Consider the following 27861-nt stretch of genomic DNA (forward strand, 5'->3'; position numbering starts at 1 on the left):
GTATGGTCCAGAGGCCGCTGCTACAGTGTCCAATGACCCAAGTGCAATGCAGCGTCTCCAAGAGCAGGCTCACCACCAGCACCACCATTCAGGAGGAGCAGGAGGCAAGTTGCCCCAATCTGCCTCCTCTAGCACAGGCATGCTTCACGGCTCAGCCAACACTAGTTCTTCCCGCCTCTCCACCTTGCCACAGGTGGAAAAAATGGCCACGGCCTTTTCTGAGGCAATTGGTGGCAAGGGCAGCTACATGGATGTAAGGACACAAGGAATAGCAGTGGAAGGCAGGGAAGGGGTGGCAGCTGGAAGTACAGGGGTTGGAGGGGAAGTAGTTGTGGATATGCGGGGTGGGGCTGAGAATGGGACAGAGGCTGGGGAGGATTCGGATGATGATGGCCGTGGCTCAGCATCAGAGATCTCCACAATTGCCAAGGAAGTGGACAAGGTGAACCAGATCATCAACAATTGCATAGATGCCCTGAAGCTGGATGCCTCTGCCAATGTTGTAACCACAGCTGATAATGCCACCTCTGTATCCTGCTCCCAGCCTCCAGCTTGTATTGCATCTCTCCCCCGAAACCTTCTTCCCCTCTCACCAGGCCACCCTGGAGATCAGATTATGGCCTCATCTCCTAAAGTGCATCCAAAATCTCACCCCCAGCCTCATCCTCAGCCACATCCTCAGCTACATCATCAACCTCACCCACCTTCCATGGCTCCAGTTCCCCTGGTCATGCCCCTGTCAGAGCGGCCGGGCATCAGTGGTGGTGGATTCCTCTCACCTCCTTACCGTGACCCACCCCCAGCCAATGCAGTGCGGCCACTTCAAAGGCAGTTAAGTGCTGATACTGCTGTAAAGAACCGTTGTGGTGCCCCTGCTGGTGGATCAGTCAAGAATACAAGGGTGTACAGTGTAGATATACCAGAGAAGGCTGGTGATCCTCCCAAGTACCCAGGAGAAAAAGGAAGCCCTGTGGGTTTGGATGGAGGGGTTGGAAGTGGAGTAAGTGGAGGAGTAGGGGGCTGCAATGGCAATGGGATGGGAAACATAAATGGTGGTGGGGTTAGTGTGAATGGTGGTGGGATGGGTTGTAATAAAGTAAGTGGAGGTGGGTTGGTTGGCCCTGGACAGCAGCAGCACCACTTAGAGGTTCAGCCAGACTACCACAGCTCTGAGCACCGCCACTCCTTTCCTGCACTCTACTATGAGGGTGGAAATGAATCACCTTCACCATCCCAGAAAGCTTCATTCCTTAAGCCACTGGGCCGCACCAAGAGGGATGCCACAGCCACATACTCCCAGCTGTCACCTTCTCGTCACCACAACTACAACTCTGGTTACTCCTCCAGTCCAGAGTATTCCTCTGAGAGCACACTGCGGATCTGGGAGCGATTCCGGCCTTACAAAAAAAGCCCCAGAGAGGAAGCATCCTATATAGCAGCAGGTCATGCCCTGCGTAAGAAGGTTCAGTTTGCAAAGGACGAGGACCTTCATGATATTTTGGACTACTGGAAGGGGGTATCTGCACAGCAGAAGCTGTGAGCTGAAGAAGCATAATAAAATGATTTAAGGGAGATTTTGAGGTTGGAGTCCAACAGCAGACTGATAGAGGGGAAAGATTTAAATGTAGCAAGACAGATTACAGGGTTTCCTGTAAGGTGTCAAGTGACATGGGTCCTCTCCAAGCTGGATCCAGAGTTAAAGATATTTTCTCTCCAGCTGGCATATAAAAATGGTTATCTGAGAATTCATTGACATTCATTAAAGAGGTTGTTTCTGGGGTTTTCTGTTTTAATAACAATACTGAGGTATAATTAACTATATCCAAGCTTTTCATCAGACTACCTCATACTGGGCACTTTGGTTCTATGCAGGCATCCTCAGACCCACTGAATCCCAACTAATAAGCAAATTAAAGGGGTTGACAAGCAAGTGTCTTCTACCTCATTACTGGCACAATGTAGCTCAGCTATCTGAGTTGAAGCAGCCGGTTCATGACTTAAACCCTGTCCCTCATTTCTCTAATCCCATCAAACCGCCATTCAGAAAACAATAATTCCATGGCTCCACCAACACCTGCTCTCCGAAAGAAGCATAATTTAGGTAGATTCCCAGGAAGCTGGATGTCAAATGATGTCCGTTTGTTTTGGAATAGCCTGTATCTCCCTCTTTGGGAAAGAACATTAAGTGATACTTATCGAGCTAATAGTTCTTCCTGGCAATTAGTCAGTGTAAGAATAGGTCAGGGAGGCTCTGTGTTGGGCATGCTTATCGATTTGAAACCCCTAACTATATATGTTCAATAGTGTGTGGGCATGTATATATACAATTCCTGCATGCTTGTGTAAGGGATCTTGTGTGGGTGGGAGAGTAGCGTTGTGGCTTAGTCGCCATTATTATCAGTCTCCTCTCTACAAAGTGGATGGCTTAGTGATGATGCTTTGCATATATATAACAACCCAGTTTGGGAGTTGTGGGTGTGTGCTGTAACACCTTGCAGAAATTTCAGGCATTTGGTGTCCCAACACATTTCTTATTTACAGGCGTAGCATATTTATTTTGATAAGGCAAGCTACTAGATAAGAAATTTACATTTCAATAGGCCGAGTCTTGCTGACATTACTTTAGGGTTGTTATGCAAGTTGGCAAGACAAGTGTAAGATATTAAACTATATTAAAGACCCTGGTAATCACATTTAAGGATGGAAGATTGAAAGCAGGTAAGAGGTTTGCTACATCTTAGTAGAACATGCTAGTCTTAAATAAAAAGATAAAGAATTCACCATCTTAAGGCAAGGCTGCAAATAAACTTGAAATATGTCAAATGCTCCCTGCTCTATACACCATGAGATAAAATGGATGGTAAGGGGAATGAGGGCCTGGGGATATACTCCGCCTCAGACTGGATGACTTCAGTATATATGACCCTGCTCTGCTATGGACCAAAGTGCCTATTGGAGGACTGATTCCACAAGTTTTCATTTGTATTTAATATATTATCCTTTCCTTTCCAATATTTTTAAAACATAATTATATAATTCAAAGGAGCAAGAATGCAAATGTCCTGGTTTAGTCTGGTTTATTTATTATTTGGTTGGGATTTCTGGCTGTTGCATTGTAATCTGGTGAAGCAAGTAGGAGCAAGGCTTGGTATTATCAGATTTGGATATGAAACGATGTTTTCCCCTTTGGCTTTAAGCACAGAACATGCTGATACAAAAGAGGCATGGATAACAAACATTCTGAAATGTTTTAGATAATTCTAACAGAAGTACAACTAATTTGTGTTTTTTAATGCGTCTCTCGTCACCCTGTCATCAACATCCACATCAATGTATTTATTTAAGCTGTGTATTTTTTTCTTCCCACCTTTCAAATCTTCACAACTGGTATCTGACCTCTGTCTCTGCCATGATACATCTCAATTGAAAAGGTATAATTCTGTTTCAAAACGTGTAATTCATTCCCTAATTAATTCCCCTTCACAGTTTTCTTCCCATGCCTGCCACCTCTGTCCAACTTAATGGGGTAAATTAACGAGTGATTTGCAGAGGTTGATGTTGTTCCATCATCTGAGGTCAGAAGGGCATGCTGATATTATTAACTGTGCCAGACTGGGAGCCTGATTGAAATTAATGATGGCTGCTTTTGTCTGCCTATCATTTTTGGTCCCTACATCTGTTATGAGATGCTAAACCATGTCCCACCTCTCTCTGTTACCATTAAAACATTTGGGGGGAAAATGGCTTTCAATGGCTGTGTAGGCTGAGGGAATTAACATCCTTGGTATTATTATTTCTCTTTTAGGATACATATATCAGGCTGGGAAGTAACGCATTCCTATCTGGTTTATTTCATTAGCATTGTCTGAAATCAAAGACTGTTAAAGGTATGGATTTGCTAGGGAAAGAGAGAGTAGAGGGCTATATTTACACTCTTCCGGTGCAGACCTATGTCTGAGCAGACCTGTGTCTACACTGGAAAATATGGGCTCTTTAAATTTTAGCTAGAAGGAGAAACATTTGTTGTGCAGTTGTTGATCATGCTTTATTTTAACTTTTCACCTAAAAAGTACTCTGCATTTCTCAAAAGCAAAATAATGGGATTTTCTGAAAAAAGACAATGTATGGACTCACAGTATAAAGTATAAATCCCTTTCAATCATAGCTTATGATCCACCAGAAGTGTGTTACTGTATCTGCATATACCTTGTCCTTTAGTTTGCTTTTTCAGGATGTCAGCCTTTTCACAGTGGCTGTGTGGCACCAGCCAATAAGAGCGTGAGGGACCAGGTGCCAGATTGTGAGCCACATCCAAGAGGATTCTCCTGGTGTCATTGAGCCAGTAAGACAAGCCAACTTTAAATGTTGTACTTACAAACCACAACCACCAAACCCCTATCATTTTTCATTCATGTAGTGCATTTTCCAGTAAAAACCTGTCACAGCAAGCCCCCCAGTCATTGAAACCATGAGATATTTTAACTAAAGAGATAACAGGTAGAAACCTTGATGGGCAAATGAGAAAATATGTTTTGTAATTTAAGAAACCTGGCCAGTTAATTATGCTGTAATGATCTGCCCAGTCGTTTTACTGTTAATATCCCATTGTGTCCCGTATTGAGTGATGACCAACAGCCGACCTCTCTCTGTCATCTTTGGCAGCCAATTCAATACAGCCACTAGCGTTTACAATGGGATGTCAACTGTGCGCCATTTACTCTGCTATCAGATCAATAGAACTTAATTTGGGCGACCAAAAAAGAAAACACATAGCAAATTCCCTTGGGTGCTCAGTTGGACAGCCTCCATTTTACAAAGAGACCATTTTTCTATTTTGGCCTATTGCTCAACTCCACAGCAGCTCCCCTGTGTGTGAGGTTCAATGAATCACTAATCAATTAGTTTTAAATTAGTACCATGGGCTATGTAGGTGTGGAAACAAATAAAAATAGCTTCATTTGGATGAATGGGGGGAATTTAGCTGAGGTTACCTGCATATACCCTGAAGGCCTTTTCTCAGAGGTAAGGAAAATATTAACTCAGTTATTCATAAGCACAGTCCAATTTCATAATTCAAATAGAGGATCATTACTCATTTCTGGCTAGTGTTCTTATCTGAACCATTATACTGTTATTACAGCATACACTTCACTTGTTTTCTAAATAGACTTTGAATAAAGGCACATTCAACTTCAACAGTATAACACCATTTTAAGAAATAACCAGGACACAGCAGAGTTGTCTGAAAGTATTGACAGTCTAAGGTTTTCTAGAGGCAAAAATAGGGAACAAGTAAGACATGAGATCCCTGAGGAATAACGGCAAACCATTTCTCACCAGAGCTGTGAATCCCAGATGTGCATTGGGCCTCTGAGAAAAATAATAGAAACATTCAGTGGGACTCCAGTTGGGGTCACAGAGAGTCCAAGGGCCTCATTTAAGTTAACGTCAAGATTATGGTCTCAATGATTAACAGGTACTTTGGGTAGAACACCTACAGTGAATAGGCAACAAGCCTTTTATTAATTTAAAGACTAGAGAATATTTTCTAAATGCTTTACACCAATCAATTTTGGTTGCAAACAGTTCCAGACACAATGCTGTCTGTCTTCGGGACTCATTGCTTTACAAGTTTAAATTCAGATTTCTGTTTTTTACATTTTCAGAGATCAGGCTTATTGAAAAACACCAATCAATAGTCAAGGAAAATCATGAAACAACCCTCTTGTTTGTGTCCCTTTGGAGTAGCAGTTGCTCTCAAGGTGAATCTCTGCAAGATTAACTGTAAGCTTGTAATGGTTCCTGTGGAATGTCAGAGACACCTCTTTCCTTCTGTATAATTCATCTTTAAATCCATACAATAACATCAGCTGTGGACAAATTGACTTTTTTTTAATGCTGTTAACTATAAAACATTGTGTGAAGAGGGGTATCCTTCAAAGTTGAAGTAAGCCCATAACAGTCCTCTTCCTATTCCTGTTTGCCCCCTCCTCCTCCCCCATTATTAAGTCAGTGATATAGGAACCACTGCTGTGCCTATAACTGTCTCTCCAATTGTAGTTTAATATGGGTGGTGAAATGAGAGTCTTGGGATAGAAGTTATGCGATAATGGATATTCTAAAAAATGCCCCTAGAACTTATTCTTCAACTTGGCACAGGTACATTTATCTCCCATCGCAAAATGTGACATTTTACTAAGCAGAATTTTATATTTATGTTGTAAACATGTAAAATAAAATACCTTATTACAACAGATACATTTCATAAGCTGCAATTTGGTTCAACCTGAAAAGTATTTTTGTGCTATATTGTACCAGGGTGGGACAGTCTTGCTTTCTATTTGAGGGATAAATAAGACTAGCCAGGGCTTAGTTCAGAGTCACTGAAGAATTTTCACTAAAACCTTTCTCCCTCATCCTGATGGTCTTGGAAAAGAAATATCAGGAATTTTGTAGTTTAATTTGATTTGTCCCACTAAGGGTCAAATGACGTACTGTCATTCCCATTTTACAACTTACAAGTTAACTTTGAGCCAAACAAACATGCTACATGAGCAGCTGCACTTGGGAGGTAGACTTCTCCTTGGGTGACATGAGTCATGCTTGGTAAGGCCAGATGTCTGGGAGGTTTCTTTGCATAGAAAGGCAAATCTTTTCTCAGGCTGCATATAAATCCTGCTGTGTTGGATCAAAAGAACCCTCAGCATATTTGTGTTGAGTTGTGTTGTGTTTAAATGTATGACTTGTTGAGTAGTCTCTAACACATTCATTTGGATTTCCGTCAAAACTACATTGGGTTTTGCTCTGTCTAAAGAATTGCCTATCTTCAGAGATGAACTGCCCTGGAGACGCAAGTTAATGTCTAATTGAAAATGATACAGGGCCTCTGACTCCATATGCACAAAGATGCTAAGTTGATCTTAGCCCTGGCTGTTACTGCTGGCATTAAGGAGAAAGTAGGAATTTACAAAATACAAAAGCTGTCTGTCTGCTGTTGATATTGATTTGTCAATCTGATGATTATTTTGTGGGTTGACCTGATCCATTGGTCGTTTGACTCATCGTGAACCAAATAATGGACTGACCGAGGGAGTTTCCTTGTGAATCCAACATACAACAAAAATGGAGAGTTTCTACCGGTGGCTAACTGTGACAAACACACACTCACACACACAATCATACACGCACAGACACTAATGTAGAGAATTAATGAATATATTGTACGTGTTTGAATAGATTAGCGTTACACTATATGGACAATGAAATGTGAGAACACATACAACATATACCTTCCCAGTATACATTACACACAACAAATACACATATTAATACACACATACACACATAATTCCATATTCACACTTGCCTACGCAAAGTATGGACTAATTATTCTTATCCACGTTTACAGACACATATGGTCTTAAAAAGTGCCAAAACGGCAAGTTTAATGTGAAGACGGAGTGGAACCAAGCATCTGTAAAATTGAACAAAGTGTCTTTACAGGCTTTGCAGCCTATGGTTGTCTCTTCATGTAATTATATTTTTTCTGTTGTTTTTTTTTGGAATGGATTTATCTCTAATTTAAGCACTCCTCAGCTGTTTGTATTTTCATTGTTTTATTTCTAATGAACTGATTGAATCGGTTTTCTTTGTTGTGATGAAAAAATGCTTATTGTGAATGTCATACTTGGAGCTCACACTGGTCCTTCTGATCTTTCAGATTTTTAAAATGACAACTCTGAATAGTTTATTATGTTTAAGCACAACTCTGAATGGTCAATAATGCTAAACTACAAATCTAAAATAGACAGATATAACATTTCAACTCAGATTCTGATCTGATGAACAATAAGACACAACTAGTAATAGTTATTTTTGCTTATTTACAACTTGGAATATTAAAATCACAGAAAAGACTATTTGCAAAAGTCAGCTATGTTAAACTTCAATGTTGAATAGTCAAACATAAGATGAAAAATCGGAAGAGTCACTTGTGTTAAAGTTTAACTCAGGACACATTTCACATTAAAACTTGGAATAGTCACATTGAAAAACAACACAAAATGTTTTCCAATTTCAAGAAGCATGTTTTCTATGACTTGATAACCACACTACTTTGCAGATACTTAAAATAAACTAAAAGCACAACTTTAATTAACTAATACTTTTGTTTTCATGTATGCTCGGGTGTGCTCAATTAGTCGATCAAACATCATCATCATCCCGAGTTAGCACCAGAATCGCAAGTTAGTTAAACTAATAACTATTCCTTTTAATAATTAAGGACCACAATGCTGGCCAAATGTTCTATGTAACCACTTGACCGGAGAATTGGGTTCCCAGCACATCCATGTAGAGGTAAACCTGCAAGAAGGATTGAAGGTTGTTGTCCTTGGAGCTATTAGGACTGCTGATGTTAGTCACACTCAGCAAACCAATTTGATATCGTATACCCACAGACATGATGATCATGTGTATAGTCATGTTTTGAAATTAGTATACGGGAACATCCCTAAGTAACATGTAGGGTTCTTGGTCAGCTGAAGTCTTCATATGTCTTGGGGGCGTCTGTGGCTCAGTGGTAGAGACGGTCGTCTCTCAACCAGAAGGTCGGGTTTGATACACAGCTCCTGCAGCCGCATGTTGATATTTCATTGGGCAAGAAACTTAAACCCTGAGTTGCTCCTGCTGCTTCGGCATTGTATGAATGGGATTAGCTAATACTAATGGACACTTTACATTGCAATCTCTGCCATCGTGTGAATGGGTAGGGACCTGGGGTGTCAACATGCTTTGAGCAGTCACAAGACACGGAAAGTGCTATACAAGCTCATTTCAATTTAGGATTTACTTTGTAGATATGTATTTTTTACTGTCTGCTTTACATACATACTTGTATGTATTTGTATACACAGATACACAAAACACACACTGGAATAAGTGCTGAAGAGCTGATTAAATGCATGTCACTGCTTTCCTTAAAAAGGACTATGTTTTCCAGTGCAGAGGAAGAAAAGAATAGAAATATCTGAGTGGGTCCTTTTTGGAAGATTTAATCAGGAGAATGAATGATATTGTGTGCAAATGTGTGTATGTTAGATTCTCACTTGTGTACTTTTGTGTGTGTCTGTGCATGTCACTGTGCATGTCTATGCACCCATGTTATCTGCTTTCACATAACCTGTTGTGTCTGACAGTGCAGCTCTGCCTGAGTTCATATTCAACTTGCGTAGCGTTCCTAACAAGTGTGTCTGTGTGTGCATGGGGTTTGTGTGTGTGCGTCTGTTTATGCTTGTATGAGGGATTTTATTATGAAGGTCCATTCTGTCAGGGGAGTGATGGCTGAGGCGGGTATCAGAGGCATTTTCAATTAATCTGCCTCTCAGTCTGCAGGGCTCTCCAATAAGGCTGTGCTCATTCACTTGCCGGCTGCCACTCTCACACACACTTTCACACACAAACTCTAGCTTGCTTTCAAACAGGCATAGATTGTAACTGCATGCTGCCAATTTCATACACACGTTGCAGCCACACAAACTCATTCATAATACAGTCAGAAAAACATAAGGATTTCATGTATCCAAGCAAGCACTGATTGTAATTTTACACTACCACGCCTGCACACACACAGGTATATTGTGTCTAATTATAATGTCATGCCTATTCATGCATGCAACTACACAAACACATGCCTCAACTACACATCACTATCCCCTCTTTCTTCTCAGTGTTTACTGAATGCCTTTTATTCCTGTTCTATAGTGCTTTCACTCCTTACCTTCCTCCCCCCTGTTGTCTGATTAGCATTAATAGCAGGTTAGCTTGCAGTCTGACAGCTGGCGTGGTGTGCAGGTTGCCCCAGTTGCAGCACCTGCAGCAGAAGGTAGGGGCAAAATAAAACTTGTCTGACCAAACAGACCTGGGAAAAGTAACTTTGATTTTTGCCTTTTAGACCCCAGTGTTTCAATGACTTTCACAGCTGTTTACCAATTCTGGGTTCAGTAAGTAGAGATAAATGGGAGTGACAGACACCATTAAAGGGTTACAGGATGCTTGAACAATAACTTAACAACAATGGGATTGAGCCAAATACAGATGTATTATTATTATTATTATTATTATTATTATTATTATTATTATTATGCTGTTGTTAGAGACAGCATTTCCAACTGAATGTCTATGTCACTGGCATACAGTGACATAGACATTCAGTTGTTGAGTTCAGAGTAGCAACTCCCAACCAAATCCCTGTTTAGAAAGCCATCCATGTGAAGGGAAGTGAAAACACATTCTCAAATATTCCCAAAACATTTCCCAAAAGACACTGCTATTCAATGTCTTACAGCACTGGTGTCATTCAGTCTGTGCCAAGTGTAGGGCCGCACCTTAAAATATTATCAATAGAGGGAAACAGCAGCACTACATTAGCCTTGTTCCTTTGGCATAAACTTAAAAACAATTGCTTTGGCAATTACTAATGGTTAATGAAAGTTGTGATCAATCAATCACTGATATCTCATGAGTCTGACAGACCTTGACATATCAATTTTATTACTACCGTATCTGATGGCCGAAGCAGTTTCTTCTCTAATCAGACATATGATAGCTTGTTTGGCACTTAGGGTATAGAATGAACATATCAAATGGACGAATATGAAGCTATTATAATCACATCTGTGGATCTATGTATGTATTTGCACATTGTTTTATTGAAATAATAGACTTACCAACAGGATGACTTTACTTACAATTTTGGTAGTGATTCAAATGATAAACTTGTTAGGAAAATATTTAATAAAGTGACAAACCGATTGGAAAGTAGGATCATTTTCATGCACACTAGGGTGTACCTGAATCATTTTTGGCAATAACTGGACAATTTGAATGAATGTAGGTTTATGGGACTTTTTTTGCTTCACTTTTAAATCCACAAGGCTGTATGTGTTTCTTGTTTTATCTGTGACTGAAGTTTGACCTATTTAATTACAGTTTGATTACTTCAGACATAAGGTGGCTTTCATTTAAGTCCAGAAGTCCTTCCTAAGGATCATCCTAAGGTTTACAAATGGTTCAGGAACTCTAGTGTGGAGGATTGCTAAATTGCATCTTGCTCTTGTGTGGACACTGACCCCAAGACTTTTCTTCATTATTTCAGTGCGTCTTTTAGTTGCTCTTTGTTTTCTCTGCTTCACTATTGCTGAATCTCTTAGCATCATATCTGTGGACTAAACCTGCACATTTTACTACTTCCCCATCCCTCACGGCTCCATGGGTCAGTGCTTTAACGTGATGTCACATAGTGGTCCCCAGTCACAGAGCAATCGATTACAGGCAGCAGCAGTGGTTGCCGGGGGCGACAGGCAGAACAGTCAAGGTTGCTATAGGTAGCAGATAAGAACACAGGCTCTCATTAATTGCCTTCTGCCTTCGCTGTTGCAATAGAAATAACAGGGTTGTGGATATTACATCAGGATGCAATACCACAATAAGGGATCTGGATGGAGATAGAGAGCAATGACAGTGATAGGGAGGGGGGGGGGACTGTAAAAGGAAAAACTTGTTTATTTTTCTTTTTTTTTAATTTGTTTTTCTTGAGCTGCAGGTAGTGGATGAAAGTGTCCTGTGATATGTCTTTCCATGCCATGGAATGTGAACATCATTATTTTTTTTCCAGTTAAAAGCTAATTCAGACAATGCTTTCGAAAATTGTAGCCTCCAGGCAGTGATGTCTTCCCCGTTACGGTCAGAGACATAATCCACCAGCTCCGTCCTCTTACAACCCAGCTTTGAATGGCTAGATTTGAAAATACTTTTTTTTTGTGTTCATGTGAAGGGCTGACTTTCATCAAGGCGGAACTGTGAAAGACATTGTAGTATCACTGCTGCACTTTGTGCATAACCAGCATTTTAAAAAAGATACCCTTTATACATTTCCCTTTCCTCAAACCCATTTTAGCTTTTTTTTTTTTTTTTTACAATCTCAACCTGCTTTATTTAATTGAAAGCAGTTTACTGGAAATCTAATTTGAACAACTACACACCTTCTTTGTTTAACCCTCTCCCAGTGTACTCTCCAGCATCTGTTTACCAAGCTTTTCTTGTTGTCTTGAGTCTATTCTATAATACTCTTACAACTAAGCAGCTGTCAAGGCCTAACTTGTTGAAAATACACCATCAGTTCATGGCCTTTGTGTGCCGATAAAAGCTACTGTACAGTTGCACTGCACAGGCTAGTCTTTCTGGGTTGCCAGAGGAAAGCTCAGTGAAATCCTTCAGCTTAAGCTCAGCTTGAGAAAGTTGAAGCCTTATGGTAGCCTTATGTTTGGAAGGTGGCGACCATATAGGGCAGGACCAAAAGATAATATGGGAAAACAAGGTATTTAAACTCATACTATTTTGTCAATTGAAAGGAAAATGGGGTGGATCATGGGTGTTAGTTGATGACCTGATTGAAAGGTTTTTACACATAAAAATAGCTTAATCTGAGTTTTCGGTCACTGTTTTGAAGATATATTAATTATACTCCCATTCAATTTTGCCAAATACTAAACATGTAAGAGATCAACATCTCTGCAACACGTGGGACCCTTAAAACTATTCAAAAGTTTCAGTTGCTCATTCAAAATGAAATACAAAAAACAATGAAAGGAATTACTTTTTCTACTGTAGTTTAAATCAAAGATTAAACACTTCTACTGGAGTTCGCATCAAAGAAAACAAGACTGTGTTGAATCCTTAAGGCATTAAGAGGGAGGCGAAGGCTGTGAAGAGTTAGGAGTAGAAATGTATAGGTACTGGCAAAGGAGTGATACAATGAACACGGATAGAAGGTGGGAAGAATTTGATAACAGAAAAGGTAACTAGAAAAAGAGATGGGAACAAAGATGAGGAGGAGAAAATGATTGCAAAAGATAGTGAAAGAGTTTGAAAGCAGGGCTGCATGTTTGTGAATTGCTCCTCTAAGATAAGAGAGACCGAGATCGGGGGGGGGGGCAAAGCTATTCTGAGAGAAATGACTGGAGAATTGTGTTAAAAGAGATGACTTAACGGAAATCCTGTTGGTTGTATGTTAAGAGATGATAACACAGTAGAAGAGTAGAGGATTATGGGAAGCTGCATCAACAAAGACCGACAATCTTGATTTTATAACTTCTGAACAAGAAGATAGCATAGGATGGAAATCTATCTGAATGAAAGGAAAAGACTGAAAGCCAAGTAGAGGATTGGTGGCATGGGGAAAGAGATTGGGGAAGGGACATGTGAGTGTCTTGGTGTTAGGTGGGGGTTGTTTCTGTTTGTATAAATCCAATGAAGAAATCGTGAAACAGACTGGAGATTATAACACCGTTTAATCGGCCGAGGTCAGACAACTTCATCAAACAAGCATGCTTCCAAATCACTTGACTGACAAAGTGCTGACAAAGTAACAGTGTTCACAGTGCTGCTTATATTCTGTCAAAAAGGTGCAACCCCCAAATTCCTTTCCATTTGGGTACATCACCATAAAACAATAAAGATGACATGACACTGATTTGTATACGTAACAACTGTAGACTCTCTGTCTAGCAAACAGTTGCTGACAACATATGCTTGGCTCCTATCCAAACATAGATCTGCTACTACTTAGGTGCTTCGCTCATATAAGGTTACAGCTTCAGACACCTAAAGGTAGGAGTGTTAACAGGTGGTAGGCAGACTTGATTAATACATTTCACGAAGTTACAAGATTAATGAATTTCATGAAAATTCGTACTAACACTTGGTTACTCAAGTGTTAGTACGTTCATGGCAGAGCATGCCATGAACTTTACACATTGTGAGACTGATAGACATATTTGGCAGATAATATACCCTGTCACCAATTAGCATTACTGTCACTCCCCTTTGGAGCCATCTATGACGAGAGATTGAATAATTCAAGTAGCTTTGGCATTTTTTTAATACAGTGTCAATTGTGCTGCTGTCTTTTAAAACACAAACGTTAAGAAAGAAAGGTTTTTGAGCGGCCACTGGATACACACAACATATGGGAGTTAGAGTTTAACTTTTTCTGTTATTATTTTTAAAAGGTGACATAATTGGTCAAATGTTTTGTTAGCTTTTTAAAATAGACTACAAACAGAGAAGAGATTAAGGCTTGGCCCAGACATTCTCCATCAGTTATCGGGATCTCCTCTTGCTTTTCTTGAAACCCTAAAATGTTGGTTTGTCCTTCAGATGCTAAATTGTTTTATAGTCATACAATATATAATTTTTGTCATCCCAAAAAGATTAATATGAGGACTAAAAGCCCCACTACTGACATCTACCAGATACTTTGAAGATGATTGAGGGAGTCAAACCAATAAATACTTCTGATTTCACAGATTAATTCTTCAAATTGAATTCTACTGTACGGCAAGGTAAGGAACACAGTTTTGGAAATGTGGTGAGACAGGAGTGGAAGCATTCAAGAATTCCTAAAAGGAAAAGCATGTAGTGGATTATGAAATATTATAGAGGCAGTTTGTCATGCTCCAGGCAGAGTAGCACACTTAGCATGCAGAGAGGTGGTGGATGAAGGAGGAGAGAGAGAGAGAGAGGACAGTAATTTGGAGACAGATGGAATGAGATTCACCTGAAATGGTTCTGAGCGTCGCTTGGATGAGCATCTACCTCCCCCACTTTTTTACTCACCCCTTCTTTCTAAATGCTCTAAATCTCTGTCACTCTCTGTCTCTGTCACTACCTCTCTCCTGTATTATCCTCTCCTTCTGGGTACCCTCTCCTCCGTCCCTCCATCCTCCTCTTCCTCCCCTCCCTCGTTTTCAGCTTGTGATGACATCCTGCTACTTGATTTTTATCTGTATGTGCTTGGCATCTCTTAGGGGAATGTGTGTGTTTGTGTGTGTGTGTGTGTGTGTGTGTGTGTGTGTGTGTGTGTGTGTGTGTGCATAAATGCATACATCTATTTTTCCTGACACATAAACTCTTGTATTTTCATACACCTATCTTTAAGATTATAAAAGACAAGAGTGCAATGTCATCTTTACTGCTAGTGCTCATATTGTATGTGAGTTGGTCCTTTTACTGTGTAATGTGTGTGTCACAGGGGGATACATGTTAATGTGTGTGTGCGTTCCATGTTTCCTACGTTGTACAAGTGTGTGTGGGCGTTTAAGTTGATCAATGGTCCCCCCCCCTTCATCCTGACACAAGGGCTTGTTTGGACAGCCACTTACCCTGATTGGACTAATGAACACACAGAGACAGAGAGAGAGAGAGAGAGAGAGAGAGAGAGAGAGTACACACTGATAAAACGACAGGGTGGTGTTCTGTGTTCTGCGGGCCGATCCATCAATAGTGGCTGTTAAGAGGATAGGAGAGAGATAGCTGAGTGATGTCTTCAAAACACAATGCAATCATTGACTCCTATCTACCTGAGACAGAGACATAAACAGAGCCATCAAAGGTTATTCAGACAAAAAGCTAACACCTGCATGCTGCATGCAATACACCCCCACATGTCACGCCACAGGGTTTGTTGCACTGTTACAAATCACATTGTTGTCATCAACTTGGTTACTTGTTTTGCACGAGCAAACAACCAATGCTGTTGTTGTAGGGCTGCACAGATTTCACAGTATATAGAAAAGCTTATCTTCATGTTTCCGAGCACATGATTAAACTGAGTCACTTTAGAAGCATTTTGTTTTATTTATTCTTTTAGAGAAAGTATTGGTCATGTCCCTTTTATTTAAAAAGTGTACTCTGGTAAATTTTAAGTCAGATTTACACCTGGATCTCAATGTGACACTGGGTTCAGACTTTGTACAAATAAAAACAGTAACAATTTACAAAACCTGTCATAATCTTAAAGGGGACATATTATGAAAAATCCACTTTTACAGTATTTTTGAACATATATTTGGGTAACCTGAGTGTCTACCGACCCACAAAATGTGGAATAAATCCATCCTGTCCTTTGTTTGTAGTCTGCTTAAGTCTTACAAAACAGAGAAAAGTGCTCTGTTTCAAATTTGCTCTCCTTGTGATGTCACAGTGGGATTCTGGTAAAAAAAAAAAAAAAACTCCCCTCCCCCTGGTATCTCCACCCATGGAATCCACCCACAGCCTACAGCAAAAGTTTTGTGTAGGTCTGCCATTTTTATTTTCACTACAGATGAGGGATGTCTACCAGGAAAATTCAGGGTGGGCTCATTGCATTTAAAGAAATACACACACCAAAACGGAGCGTTCTGAGGGAGCTGGTTTATACAGGGTCACAAACCTTCTCTGGTGCTTGATTCATGTTATATTTTGAGCAAAGCACAGCATAGATGTTTCATTTAGACCACAGGGTACTGTTTAAAACGGTGGAAAAGGGGGATTATATGCCCTCTTTAATTATGACACTTTCATGTCAGTTTTGAAGACCATGTGCTTTTAGTTATTAAGGCTGTCAGTAAAATAACTATTACAGTAAGGTATGCACATATCAACAGAGCCTGTGAACATTGCGTTTCCAGTTAAATAGAGAAGGGACGTTTAGGATACACAAAGTAAAGTAACACAGATCTTGCGTAACTACTGCATCGCAATCATTATGCACATTGTATGTACAAAATAAATCTATTCAGCTGTCTCAGCCATCATTAACAGTTCGAGCAGCCACAGCTGTCACTTGTTAGAATGTGATCTCAGCTCTCTTCTGGGATCACACCACTAGTGACGTGTTCTCACCGTAACCTCTGCATCTGACTACGTGTGAAATTACATTTAAAGAGATGTGACAGTTTGCATAACAGAAAAGGCCATGCTGGTCTCAATTGGTGACAGTGTCTGTGTCGTGTAGAGAAACATAAGGGCAAACTCTGGCTTGATGTACACAATGAATGTGAAATTGTGAGGTGAGGTATACAAATAGGACTGCAGCAAAGACAAGGGGGTGTGACATCTGTTATTGTTGGAAATATCACCTGTGTGTGGAGAAAATCATTCATATTCTTCTTTTTGTAAAAGCCTCAGTTAAAACGACAAATGGCAATCCGAGGATCATAGCCTTTACTTTTCTCTAATTATCAAAACTGAAACTTTAGTTAAACAGTTCAGAGAATGTGTGATTTTTAAAAATCCCAAAGGAGTCAGTGTAAAAAAAAATCAATAAGGAAAGAGTTTAACTTTTCATTGAAGAGGGTTAAGGACCATAAAACAATATGTATTAGTTGATATGAACAGTCTAAAAAAGGTGTAACGTGAAGGTCCGATATATGAAAGATGGATCGCTGTAACAGCCGGATGGAGCTAATAACTTTATCAGCAGCAATTTACTGTCAGCCACATTGATTCCGCTTGTTCATCACATGTCCCGCCGTTAGCCAGTCAGAGGCTAGGATGATTAAACTCAAGGCAAACATTATGACAACCACAGAGGTAGATTCAATATATTTGGTCACAGTTACTAGGTGCTACTGAAACATGTAAATATATCAATATTAACTTTTTAAACTCAAATATGTAAAAAGTTCAGTGAACTTATTTTTAACGCTCACTTAAATACATAAATTAACTGAAATATATGAATTTACTTACACTTTTAAATCTGACAAAGGCAACATTTCCCAACATTCAACCAACGTTGAATGAAAAAAATTAAAGGTGCCTTTTCTGAGGCGATGGATTAGCCTGGGGAACAGTTCCTGAAAGTCTTCATTGATTTAGGATTAACTCGTTATGATTCTCAGAACTACACAGCCGTGTCTCTTTGCTCCCATTACTCTTTTGCATCATGCATGTCACTGTAACCAGCTGGTATTTTTCTCAAACTGGACACCTTGTTAAATCATTAATATCTCCACAGTATCAACCTATTTCTCTCCAAAAGAAAATACTTCAACACTTCTCAGAACACAATCACATACGTGGGTTTCATGAGCTGTCTTGTGACCTTAATCTGACAAGCCAAATCAGTCCTGTTAGCCCACGTCTCCAGCTGTTGCCATAGTGACAGCCCCAGGTGGGACACTGATGGACACATCGTGCACATTTTCTCATGCTTATAAGCTATCTGTTCCCATCTCAATTAGTGGCCAACAATATTCTCTGTGAAGTTGATTGCTGAATGAGCAACATTTCGCTCCCTTTGTCTTGGGGAGTTTTTTCCCTGCCTGCCAGCTTTCTCACAGCAAATACTGCCTTCTAAATTACCAAAATAGATGTTGGTTCCTCGAAAACCCACTGCTCTTCAGCAGTGTCCCAATTAAGCTGTCCTTTTTCCTCCAACTTATTTTCTAACTTTGTTTTCTAGTTAAAAATGTGATATTTTAGCATTCAGAAAGCAAATAATTAACAGTTAAGGTATCATTGTGATACATTAAACGGAAAAAATACAGTTGTAATTTCCCTTTGTTTTGATTGGATGGTCTGCCTATTTACCCCTGTGCACTCTGCCCAGGCATCCTATTACTCACAAGTGTAATCTTCCACAAACTAGTGTGAAGAGATAGATAATGCACGTCATCGATACTTGTTCTTGTCCTTGACCAGTAATGAGGCAGTGCATGTGTGTCTGTGGTTGGTTTACGTTTATTTTTCTAGAAACTCAGAATCTAGCTTTCTCTTTCTGGTTTCTCTCTTTTACATTTGTTTCTATGGAAGGCTTGGCACTCTTTCTGTTTGCTTCCCAAAGTAGAGATGTAAGAGGTAGAAAAATGTTTGAAAGAGGGTCAACTTTGCACGAAAAGAGAGAGAGAAAGCGTGAAGAACAGATCATGTCAATGATGATAATGGTGTGTGTCATCGTGTGTAATTGGGGGCTATTACAGGCTGCTATAGACATTATATCAATGGTGTGTGCATGTGTTTGGTTTACTTGACCTAGTCTTGATTAGTGTATAACGCATTGTGAGAGTCATTTTTTGAGTCTGTGTCTGAGCCTGCAGCCTTTAACAAACTTTACTGTGTCTTTTTTTGTGATGTCATATGAGTAATATTTGTGTCAGGCTTTCTGGAGGATTGAAACATGCAAACACATACACAGGCATCCACCAGGTGAGAGGTACTCAGTGTGGAGGTCTCGCTGACAGATAACTGAATTGCTTGTTGTTGCCATGCGAGTCCAGATTGTACAACACAGACACAACAGACTTACATGGACACGTTACATGATACCTTGTTAGCTGTTTGTCTGCCTTCATTAACATCAGAGTCCCTGTGAACAAATATAGGCGTGCAACACTTGGCCAAATGTTTTAGCAGCTTGTTCATCCAGTCAGCAAGAAGTGGGAGAGTTAACACATTTAATTGTCATGAGTAAATCAATCAACGAATCTACTGTTGGTTTGCTGTTCGCCTGGCAAACCGAGGGGAATCCAAAACGCTGTGTGGGGATGCAAAACTGCCTACAGTACCTTCTCTGGTTAAAACAAAAACAGACGATAGACTGGAATTGAAACTTATTAGGAGGACAAACTACCTACTGCGTTGTTGTCAGAGAAGTCAGCTCTTGTCTGATGTCTGATGATATAGTAGGACCAATTTTATTATTTTATTCAGTACATATCTTATATATTGGTCCTTTACGGGCAACTGAAATACACTGATTAAGCTGTTGTTCACGATGTGCAACAATTACCTTTGCTTTAGTGCGATGGACAGCCTCAAGGGACCATTAGCAGGCTGTTAAGGCTTGTTAATATTATTTATATTTCTAAAAACTGCCTGCAGATGAGGGGTTTCATATCAAAATGTTGTGAGGCTTCATTTGCATAATGTTGCTCCCTGTGATTCAAATTTTAGTATCTTCCATGAACACAAATGACTCAATCCTTTGAAATATAATTGTTGTGTAAGCAGAGGTGAATGATTCAGTAATTTACCTTTTTTTTTTTCATCAATGAGCCTCAGGCTACATAATGTTTGAAATACTTTATAACAATCTTCACAGGATATGTACAAGCAAACAAAAACAGCTGACAATTCTTTTTTTATTTATTCAGTTTAAGATGTGTCTCCTGCATATTTTAGAAATTCCAAACTTTTTGTCACCGCCGTCCTGTTTTTGACCCAAAGATGACCCCACTACTGTGGATTATGGTTCACATCAAACTTAAATTATTTCTGTCAAAAATTCCCATTATGTACGCTCTGGCCTTTTGACAGGCAGTTTATTTTCTTTCCTGCTGAATCAGTTGACCAAGTTTTTTCCCCCTAACATTTGCTGTGTCCGTCATTCTGATGAGCTGTCATGAGTCGGAGGGTCTTGACGGATGTATGTTTAGCATTCTGGAGCATGTTTTTGCTAAACACTCCCAACTATCAGAATCACAATCAGAGATACTTTATTCATCTCCAGGGGGAAATTCAGTAAGCTTTTGGTTATCCCTGTAAAGTAGAGGTTTCCAAATGGGCGCCAGAGTACTTCAGAGGAGGCGTACATGGACACAAATAAACCAAAAAATGAACAAGAGTAACAACTGGTTGGTTAACTTCTGTGACGTGTGGGGCCACATGGAGCCGTTTTCGGTAATTTCACAGAGAAGGGAGACATATTCTGGAGTGTGCAGGAAAAGGAAGAAGTTCAACCATGACTATTTACAGTTTGGATTGGTCCTGATGAATGATGATGAATGTCATTTTAAAAAAGGTGCTTGCTAGTGTCACTATGAACCTTGTAGACCCCGGAATCATATTGAGACCAAGCACCAAGGTTTGGTGACCAAGCCTCGGGAGATTTGTTATGGAAGCCCAAGGAATTGCGGTCACAGAACTGTAGTAGTAAAGCTGTAACATCGACTTGAAACAACAGATGAGCAAAGTGTCACTTGCACACTTTTGGCTGTCTGTGGAGACTGAGTTTCCAGAGCACTCCACAGAGGCTATAAAAATGCTCATCCCCTTCAGCTCCACTTACCTGTGCGTGTGTGTTTTTGCACTGACATTGTTCAAAAGCAATTACCTTTCAAGGCAACAGGTGGTGGAATTTCTGTGTTTATTCCTTTAAATGATTTACACACAATGTTGAGAGTGATATGAGGAGCAGCAGTACCCATTGTTCCAAGAGATGATTTAGTTCAATGTTTGACTTTGATTCAAAAATTATTTAACTGTAGATGAAAGCAAGATGTTTCAACTAATTTTAATTGGTCATATTTTGTGTCTGTTTACAGTACAGGATGTATTGTGGAGGATTGTTTTTTGGTACATTTTAGGCTTAAGTAGCCCACATTTTAAGTGTTAATGTGAGAGAACATTAAGACATCAATGAGGCTAATTTTCCCACAATTTAAAAAAAAACCCTAGCACGTTTCTGATGCTGTCCTGTAGCTCAGTGTTATGATGTGTTGTTGACATAAGATGGTGGATTTTTGTGGGGCGTGGAAGTCTGTTTTGAGGTGGTGATTGTGGCTGGCAGATCAGTCAAACAAACAGGACTTTGATCAGGTTTTTATTTCCGTCAGAATCCAATAGTCAGTGTTCAAGTCTTTGAGAAGTTGCTAAAGTCGACATAACTATGTGGGAAAAATGTCATGGTTTCAATTGAAATAAGTACCTAAGTCTTTTGGGTGCTTAAACATAATCAGAGAAAAACTAATGCTTACTAAGTCCAGAACCCGAAAGTTGTGAATTTTAGCATTACTTTATGACTTTTAACCTCTAACAATATTTTGAACATTTATTTTGCTAACTTGTCCTTGGAGCTCAACACATGTAAATTTAATATCAAAGGAGGAAAAGCCTAGGGCCACTGACCAAGCTTCAGTCTGTGACTGGTTTTGAGAGACAACATGTTGGCAAATTTAAATCCACAGACAACATCCTAAAAAATACTAATCCAAAACCATGCAACCTGAAAGACTATTCTTGAGTTTATCAATATTATACTATGGATAGAGGACAAAAACCCAGAAAGCAAGGAGCCAAATCCATAACACTGATCTCTCTCCAAAATGAAAGAATCACAGTGAAAATTTAAAACAACCTTTTATTAATGTGCCTGCAGTTCTAAGTTTAGCTTCTCATGTGGTATGACAGATCAGAAGGGAACCATGGTAGCTTCATTGTGACATGCATGGAGATGGGTGAAAATGTAACAAGAGAATGTCATGTGGCTGTACGTTACAGCAGTCTGTTAGTTTGAGCTGTACAGTGATGTTCACAGACATGTGTCTGCAGCTGCAGCTATTTCTACCTACCCTATGTTTATTTGTTTTCACTGTTGTCTTTATTTTGTGTACCTTCATCTATTTTTGGTGTTCTTTTACAGCCGTTTGGTTGCCTATTCAGGAGGTGGTGTGTAAACTAAACTAAGAAGGCAAACAAACAAGATAAATCTGTGAATTTTGTACAAACTGTAGGAACAAATGACTGTTTTTCTACTGAGCCTGTTATCTCTACAGTATATGTTTTTTTTCTGGTGGGGAGAGAGGGATGACGCTCAATGTGTCAGGAGTGGTGGGGAGGGTGGGGAAGGAGGGATGGGACTTTTCTGTAAAACGGTCGGGGAGTGTGCAATGAAGACTTGTAATTATTAAGAGAATTCAAAGTATAGAGGTGGAAAAAATGTCCCTTATGACAAATGAAATAAAGTGTTATATTTGCATGATTTCCTGTATTTTCATGGAGCATATATTTATGGTTGTGTATACTGAGTACATGTAAGTCACATTATTAACTGTTTAATTATGAAAATGAGAAAAAAAAAATGCTGTCACTTTCTTCTGTGAATATAAATATACGGTTTTCTTAGCTCTTTTATGACTAACTCAGCTGTCGCTAAATGTTTCTTTGTTTGATGCACACTACGATGTCGTGACTTCACCCCTCTCACGCCACTGCAATATTGGATCGTTCACTCAACAAATGTGATATATTTTATAACCCCAATGTATGCAGCACTCAATCAATGTTTAATCATTCTCTGAGGCACTGGTAGAGCCTGGTACTGTAAGCTCTCAAATAACAGCCCAACAAATCTCCCTTCAAACTTCTTCCCCTGAGAGACACATTTACATTCTTGAATCAAAGCTTCAGATGCCACCTCCATGCAGAAAAACTCTTTATGCATCACATCACACCTTTTTGTTCTTTTTAAATATCTGCCACAGGGTAGGAGTTCCTCCTCTACAACATCCATGTGGTTGTGGAGACAACCCTGAGAGTTGAATGAGAAGTTAGAGAATGGCTTATAATATGTAGGTGGAAAGACTTTTGAGGATAATTTCAACAAATGTAAAGGTATGCAAGTTTTAGGTCAGTTATTGTCCACAAAGGGCAATTTATGGCTGAACAAGCAAAAACCTTTTAATAAATGTCAGTGTCTGAATTACTATCATGCACAGCAAGCATGTCCTTGTTAACTCCACTAGACCTGCAAAAGTTCTCATCAGTAAAGAGAGGAACTTTAAAACATGTGATTGTTAGAATTACATTAATTGCCCTGAGCTTCAACATGACATGACTTAAATATTCAAAGCAAAACCTACATACATTCATTGTACTCTATAGAGAGTACATTTACAATTTAAACTCAATAAAGACACAAAAATTGGGTCCATAAACGAGAAAGCACAGCACTGTTGTGGATTTTTGTACTTCAACATTGCACTGCTGTGTGGTAAAAGGTGAGCTAGGGACCTTTTTGCAGTTTGCTTTTTTTTGCGTGGCTGTTTCTAAGTCAGAGGAACTTAATTTACTGAAAAAAAAACAGATTAAGTGGTCTCCTTGAAATGGCTAATGAGACAGTTTTCAAGTCTGTTTGTGAAGTTCACTTTAAACCCATTTAAATTTAAAAAACAATTCATGTTAGTGCTATACCCCCAAGGAAGGCAGGGAAATGAAAAATTACACCATAAACAAAATGATTATTAAGTAATATATTTCCAGGACAAAATTAAATTAAAAGGAAGGGTTGAGCTCAGATTGGATTGAAGGCCATGGAGAAAAGATGGGCTGCAGTTCCACAACTCAGAAGCAGCCATGGCAAAAGTTCAATCCACTTTTCTTTTTTTTTTTGGCTCGATCTCAAACTCCTAAGAAGTGGTTGGTAGACATATAGTAGGTGCTCTAACTGGATGGATCAAATAAATAAAAGGGGATATTATCTTTTGAAAGTTTCCTAAAGAAAGAAAAACTTACACAATACAAAATGAAACTAACTGAACTGGCAACAGAACTTAGGATACTAGCTTAAAACTTACTTAACAAGATAAACTAAGAGTAGATGAGCTATCGCTGCATTTGCACCTGCAAAGATTCAGCAACAAGGATCTGAAACAATGAGTGCAATGCAATGTGTAGTAAGTAAGTGATCAAGTTTTATAGTCAAGACAATCCATTGGCACTGCTGCCAACACTTAACACCTGGGACAGCGGTCCTGACAATATGTTTAGATGACTATTTGGGGGGCCCAGCAATGCAATGCATCATTTTATATTGTCACATAAGCAACAGTTCAAACAGAAGCACCGACGGTTGACACATTTTTTTAATGGCCTTCATATTCCAGAAAAAAAAAAGAAAAAAAAAGACAGCTCTACTGTCATTATGAAAAAGCTGTAAGTATGCTTAACTTGCACCTCACGTACACTAGCAATCTGAATTACACTTTGGACAGCTGTGAGGCTTACAGAGTTTTGTTTTGAAGGCTGGTAGCTGCCTGGTGGAAACGACATAGGTGGCCCGCAGCATTAAACAGAGATGGGCTGGTAGATGCGAACACTTGACTCTGCCCTCCTTCTTGATGGGAACTCATTGTGTTCTGACCTTTAAGTTCCCTTGATATCTCTCTCCGTGTCTCTCTCGTTGTTTTCCTCCTTCCTGCTAGCTCGGCGTGAGGGCTGGAGGACCTGACAGCTGATTTTGAAGCATCGCGGCGGCGCCGGCTTTTGTTTAATGATTCCTCTCATTTCACTTTCTTGGACGCGCCTGTCTTAATATGTTCTGTCTTTCACCCCTGATTCTCTCTCTACCCCTCTTCTCTCCCTCTTTTCATTCCATTGCTGCCTATCTCCTATCATCCCCCCATTGTTTTAATGAGACTAAAAGAGGGTGTAAGAATTCGATATCAGTATGCAGCCTGTCTACCCTGTCTTTCTACAGAAACCTGAAATCTTGGCCACAGAAGCAATGGCTGTTCATGGTGCAGGGACTAAGGATCAGAGACACACAGTCCACTTTTATTCATATTCATATTCATATCAGCTCCATATTAAAATGGCAGAACAGAGATATATGAAAAATTAGAGTCATAGAGAGATCTTGAAATGATAATAAAGTACCTTGGCATTGCTTGAGTAACCATCCGTAAAGTCCTGCTCATGAATGCAGTTCAGGATGTTTTTGCATTGGCCTGAGCGGACACATTTGCCCCACATGGGTTCAGGGCCTGTTTTTGCCCATCTGCTCCATGTGGGCCCCATGTGGTCAAATGTCCATTCTGCCTCTATCAGCGGCTCTGTAATGGGACCAAGGTGGGCCAAAATAAATGCTTCAGTCCTATGACTTTGGATTCCACCAAGGTGAAATGTGCAACTCTTGTGGACCCACAACGGGAGTCATGTTTTCAGTAGTCATGTGAGTAAAGCTAATTTCACCCACATTGATAAAGTTAATAGAAATATTTTTTCAATTGTTTAAGTGTTTTTTTTATTTTTTATTTTTTTTGTGGTGGATACAAAGAGCAAAATGTCTGACTGGGTTGGTGTTCAGCATGTTGGATGGCCCCGCAAACCGGATCCAAGAGTTCAAGTAAAAGTCCTGTGTGAGGCCAAAAGTGGATATTAACTTGTATATTTTACGTATTGTCAGTAAAATGAAATTGCTATAGTATTTTACTGACTAAGGCCCCGTGTCCACCTAGCATTTTTTCCGGGCAGAAAAGCGCTGCTCGTCAGTCCTGACTCCATGACAACAGTCTGTTGACAACGGCCGCTGTATGACCGACACGACTCCATTACTTTTTACTGCACATTTTATATTTGAGATCGTTTTTCACCCCAGCAGACATGGAGCAAAGAGGTTGCACGTATAAGATACGATCCGTAGGATGCTAAAATACAGGGAATATCATACATGTTCAAAAGAGCGCCGGTGACTTCGACAGCGCCTTTCTGAAAAGATGAAAGATTTTCAACATGAGCGCTCGGAGCGGCCGCACAAAAATGGAAGAGCGCTTGTTTAAAAGAGGCTGGGCGCTGTGCTTTTCATCCAGGCGGCCGCTTTCTGCTGCAAATGCTCTCTACCCATTGAGAACAACTGAAAAAAGACGCTGGCGCAGAGAAAAAACTCTAAGTGGAAACTGCGCCCTAAGACATTTATTCTTACTCCAAAAATAATTGGCTCCTAGACAAAAACAAATAGATCTTTTTCCTGCACATAACATCACATTACATAAATTCAGGGTCTGTCAGCATATCTGTATTATTCATGATGCGATTGGAGTCAGAAATCAATGCTGACAAATTGCATTCATTGAGTGTTTTTCCCCATTTGATGCACCATAGTTAAGCCACCATGATGCCATCCTGCAGCTGAAGTGATGTATATATATATATGTGTGAAGTCAGCTCCATGTGCCAACTCTTTTATGTGAAAGATGGGATCTGGCTCCATTTGAGAGCCAGTTTCCTTTTTTTACACTTTTGGTTGTTATTTAATACACAGCAAAATACAGGGAATGTATTTTTCTACACCTCTTGGTCACGGGCACACCATGCCCTGGATGAATGCTTCAAGGGGAAGGAGAATAGAAGGTGTTCAGAGCACAGACAGAGATGAGATGATGAGAGGAGCGCATGAGTGTAATGCGCAGCTGAGGATTCCAAACATCGTGTAAAAATTATATTGTAGGAATAATATATTTTTTATATTTACACTGAATAATTTTTGTAAATTGATGAGAGGAGCGCATGAGTGTAATGCGCAGCTGAGGATTCCAAACATCGTGTAAAAATTATATTGTAGGAATAATATATTTTTTATATTTACACTGAATAATTTTTGTAAATTGCCTGCACAAATATTAATCATAAGTCAGAAAATTCTTACTTATTTAATAAAAGCCAAAATGGTTCCAAATAAAGAGCAGTTTTATTTTATACACTTCATTAATCCCACACTCTGTTATTGAGGGACATGCTTCTCACACACATAGGCCCGAATCACACACATGCACAAACAGGACCTGTGGACATGCATTAGTGGAGAGATGTCAGAGTTGTGCTGCCACACACTGCTATGCAAGGAGCGCACCAGAGCAGTTGGGGGTTCGGTGCCTTGCTCAAGGGCACCACGGCTTTGCTTGGGAAACCGGCAACCCTTCGGTTCCCAACCCAGGTCCCTACGGACTGAGCTACTGCCGCTCATCTGGGAGCCTGAAGAGCTTATTGCTTATTTCCGATTTGTGTTAAATGATCTGGATCGCTAAAAAGAGACAAAATTCCTATATGTGCAGTGATTGAATAAACCGTCCCCACAGCACCTTTGAATGTCTCATTTCACTTTATTTTATTTATTATGTATTATATATTTATTTATCTATTCAAACTTTTGGTGCCATAGACATTTTGAGTTAACTTCCCAAGTTGCTCTAAAGTTCATATTGTACAGCAGATGCACCCTGCAATTCAAACTGACATGTCAATTCAACTTGCTGAGGCAGTGAATACCATTTGGCACTTTCGTAACACATTGAGGGTTTGGTCTTTTCAGATGCTGCCGTCCTTTCCCTTAGGAGTCTAAAAGGTTTTCACCCTCCTTGTAAAACCTCCTGCAATGACTATATTTTGCTGTGTTTGGGTTTTCTTCTGGGCCTGGCACAAATTGGACCTTTAACAGCCCCCTTCAGAGAGCTAACAGCCCCCCTGTAGGGACAGGCAGTTCGA

At 39.8% G+C, this 27861-nt stretch overlaps 1 protein-coding gene across 1 annotated transcript in view; it reads left to right on the plus strand.

The window, feature by feature from the left end:
* elfn2a (extracellular leucine-rich repeat and fibronectin type III domain containing 2a) overlaps window positions 1-27457 on the plus strand; it is a 31442-nt gene extending 3985 nt beyond the window's left edge. The window contains exon 4 of the mRNA XM_020644073.2: window positions 1-27457. Within this exon, the coding sequence (XP_020499729.1) occupies window positions 1-1540 (1540 nt within the window). The 3' untranslated portion in view covers window positions 1541-27457.
* The last annotated feature ends 404 nt before the right edge of the window (window positions 27458-27861 follow it).

Source organism: Labrus bergylta, chromosome 1 (assembly GCF_963930695.1).
Source record: "Labrus bergylta chromosome 1, fLabBer1.1, whole genome shotgun sequence".
NCBI lineage: Eukaryota > Metazoa > Chordata > Actinopteri > Labriformes > Labridae > Labrus > Labrus bergylta.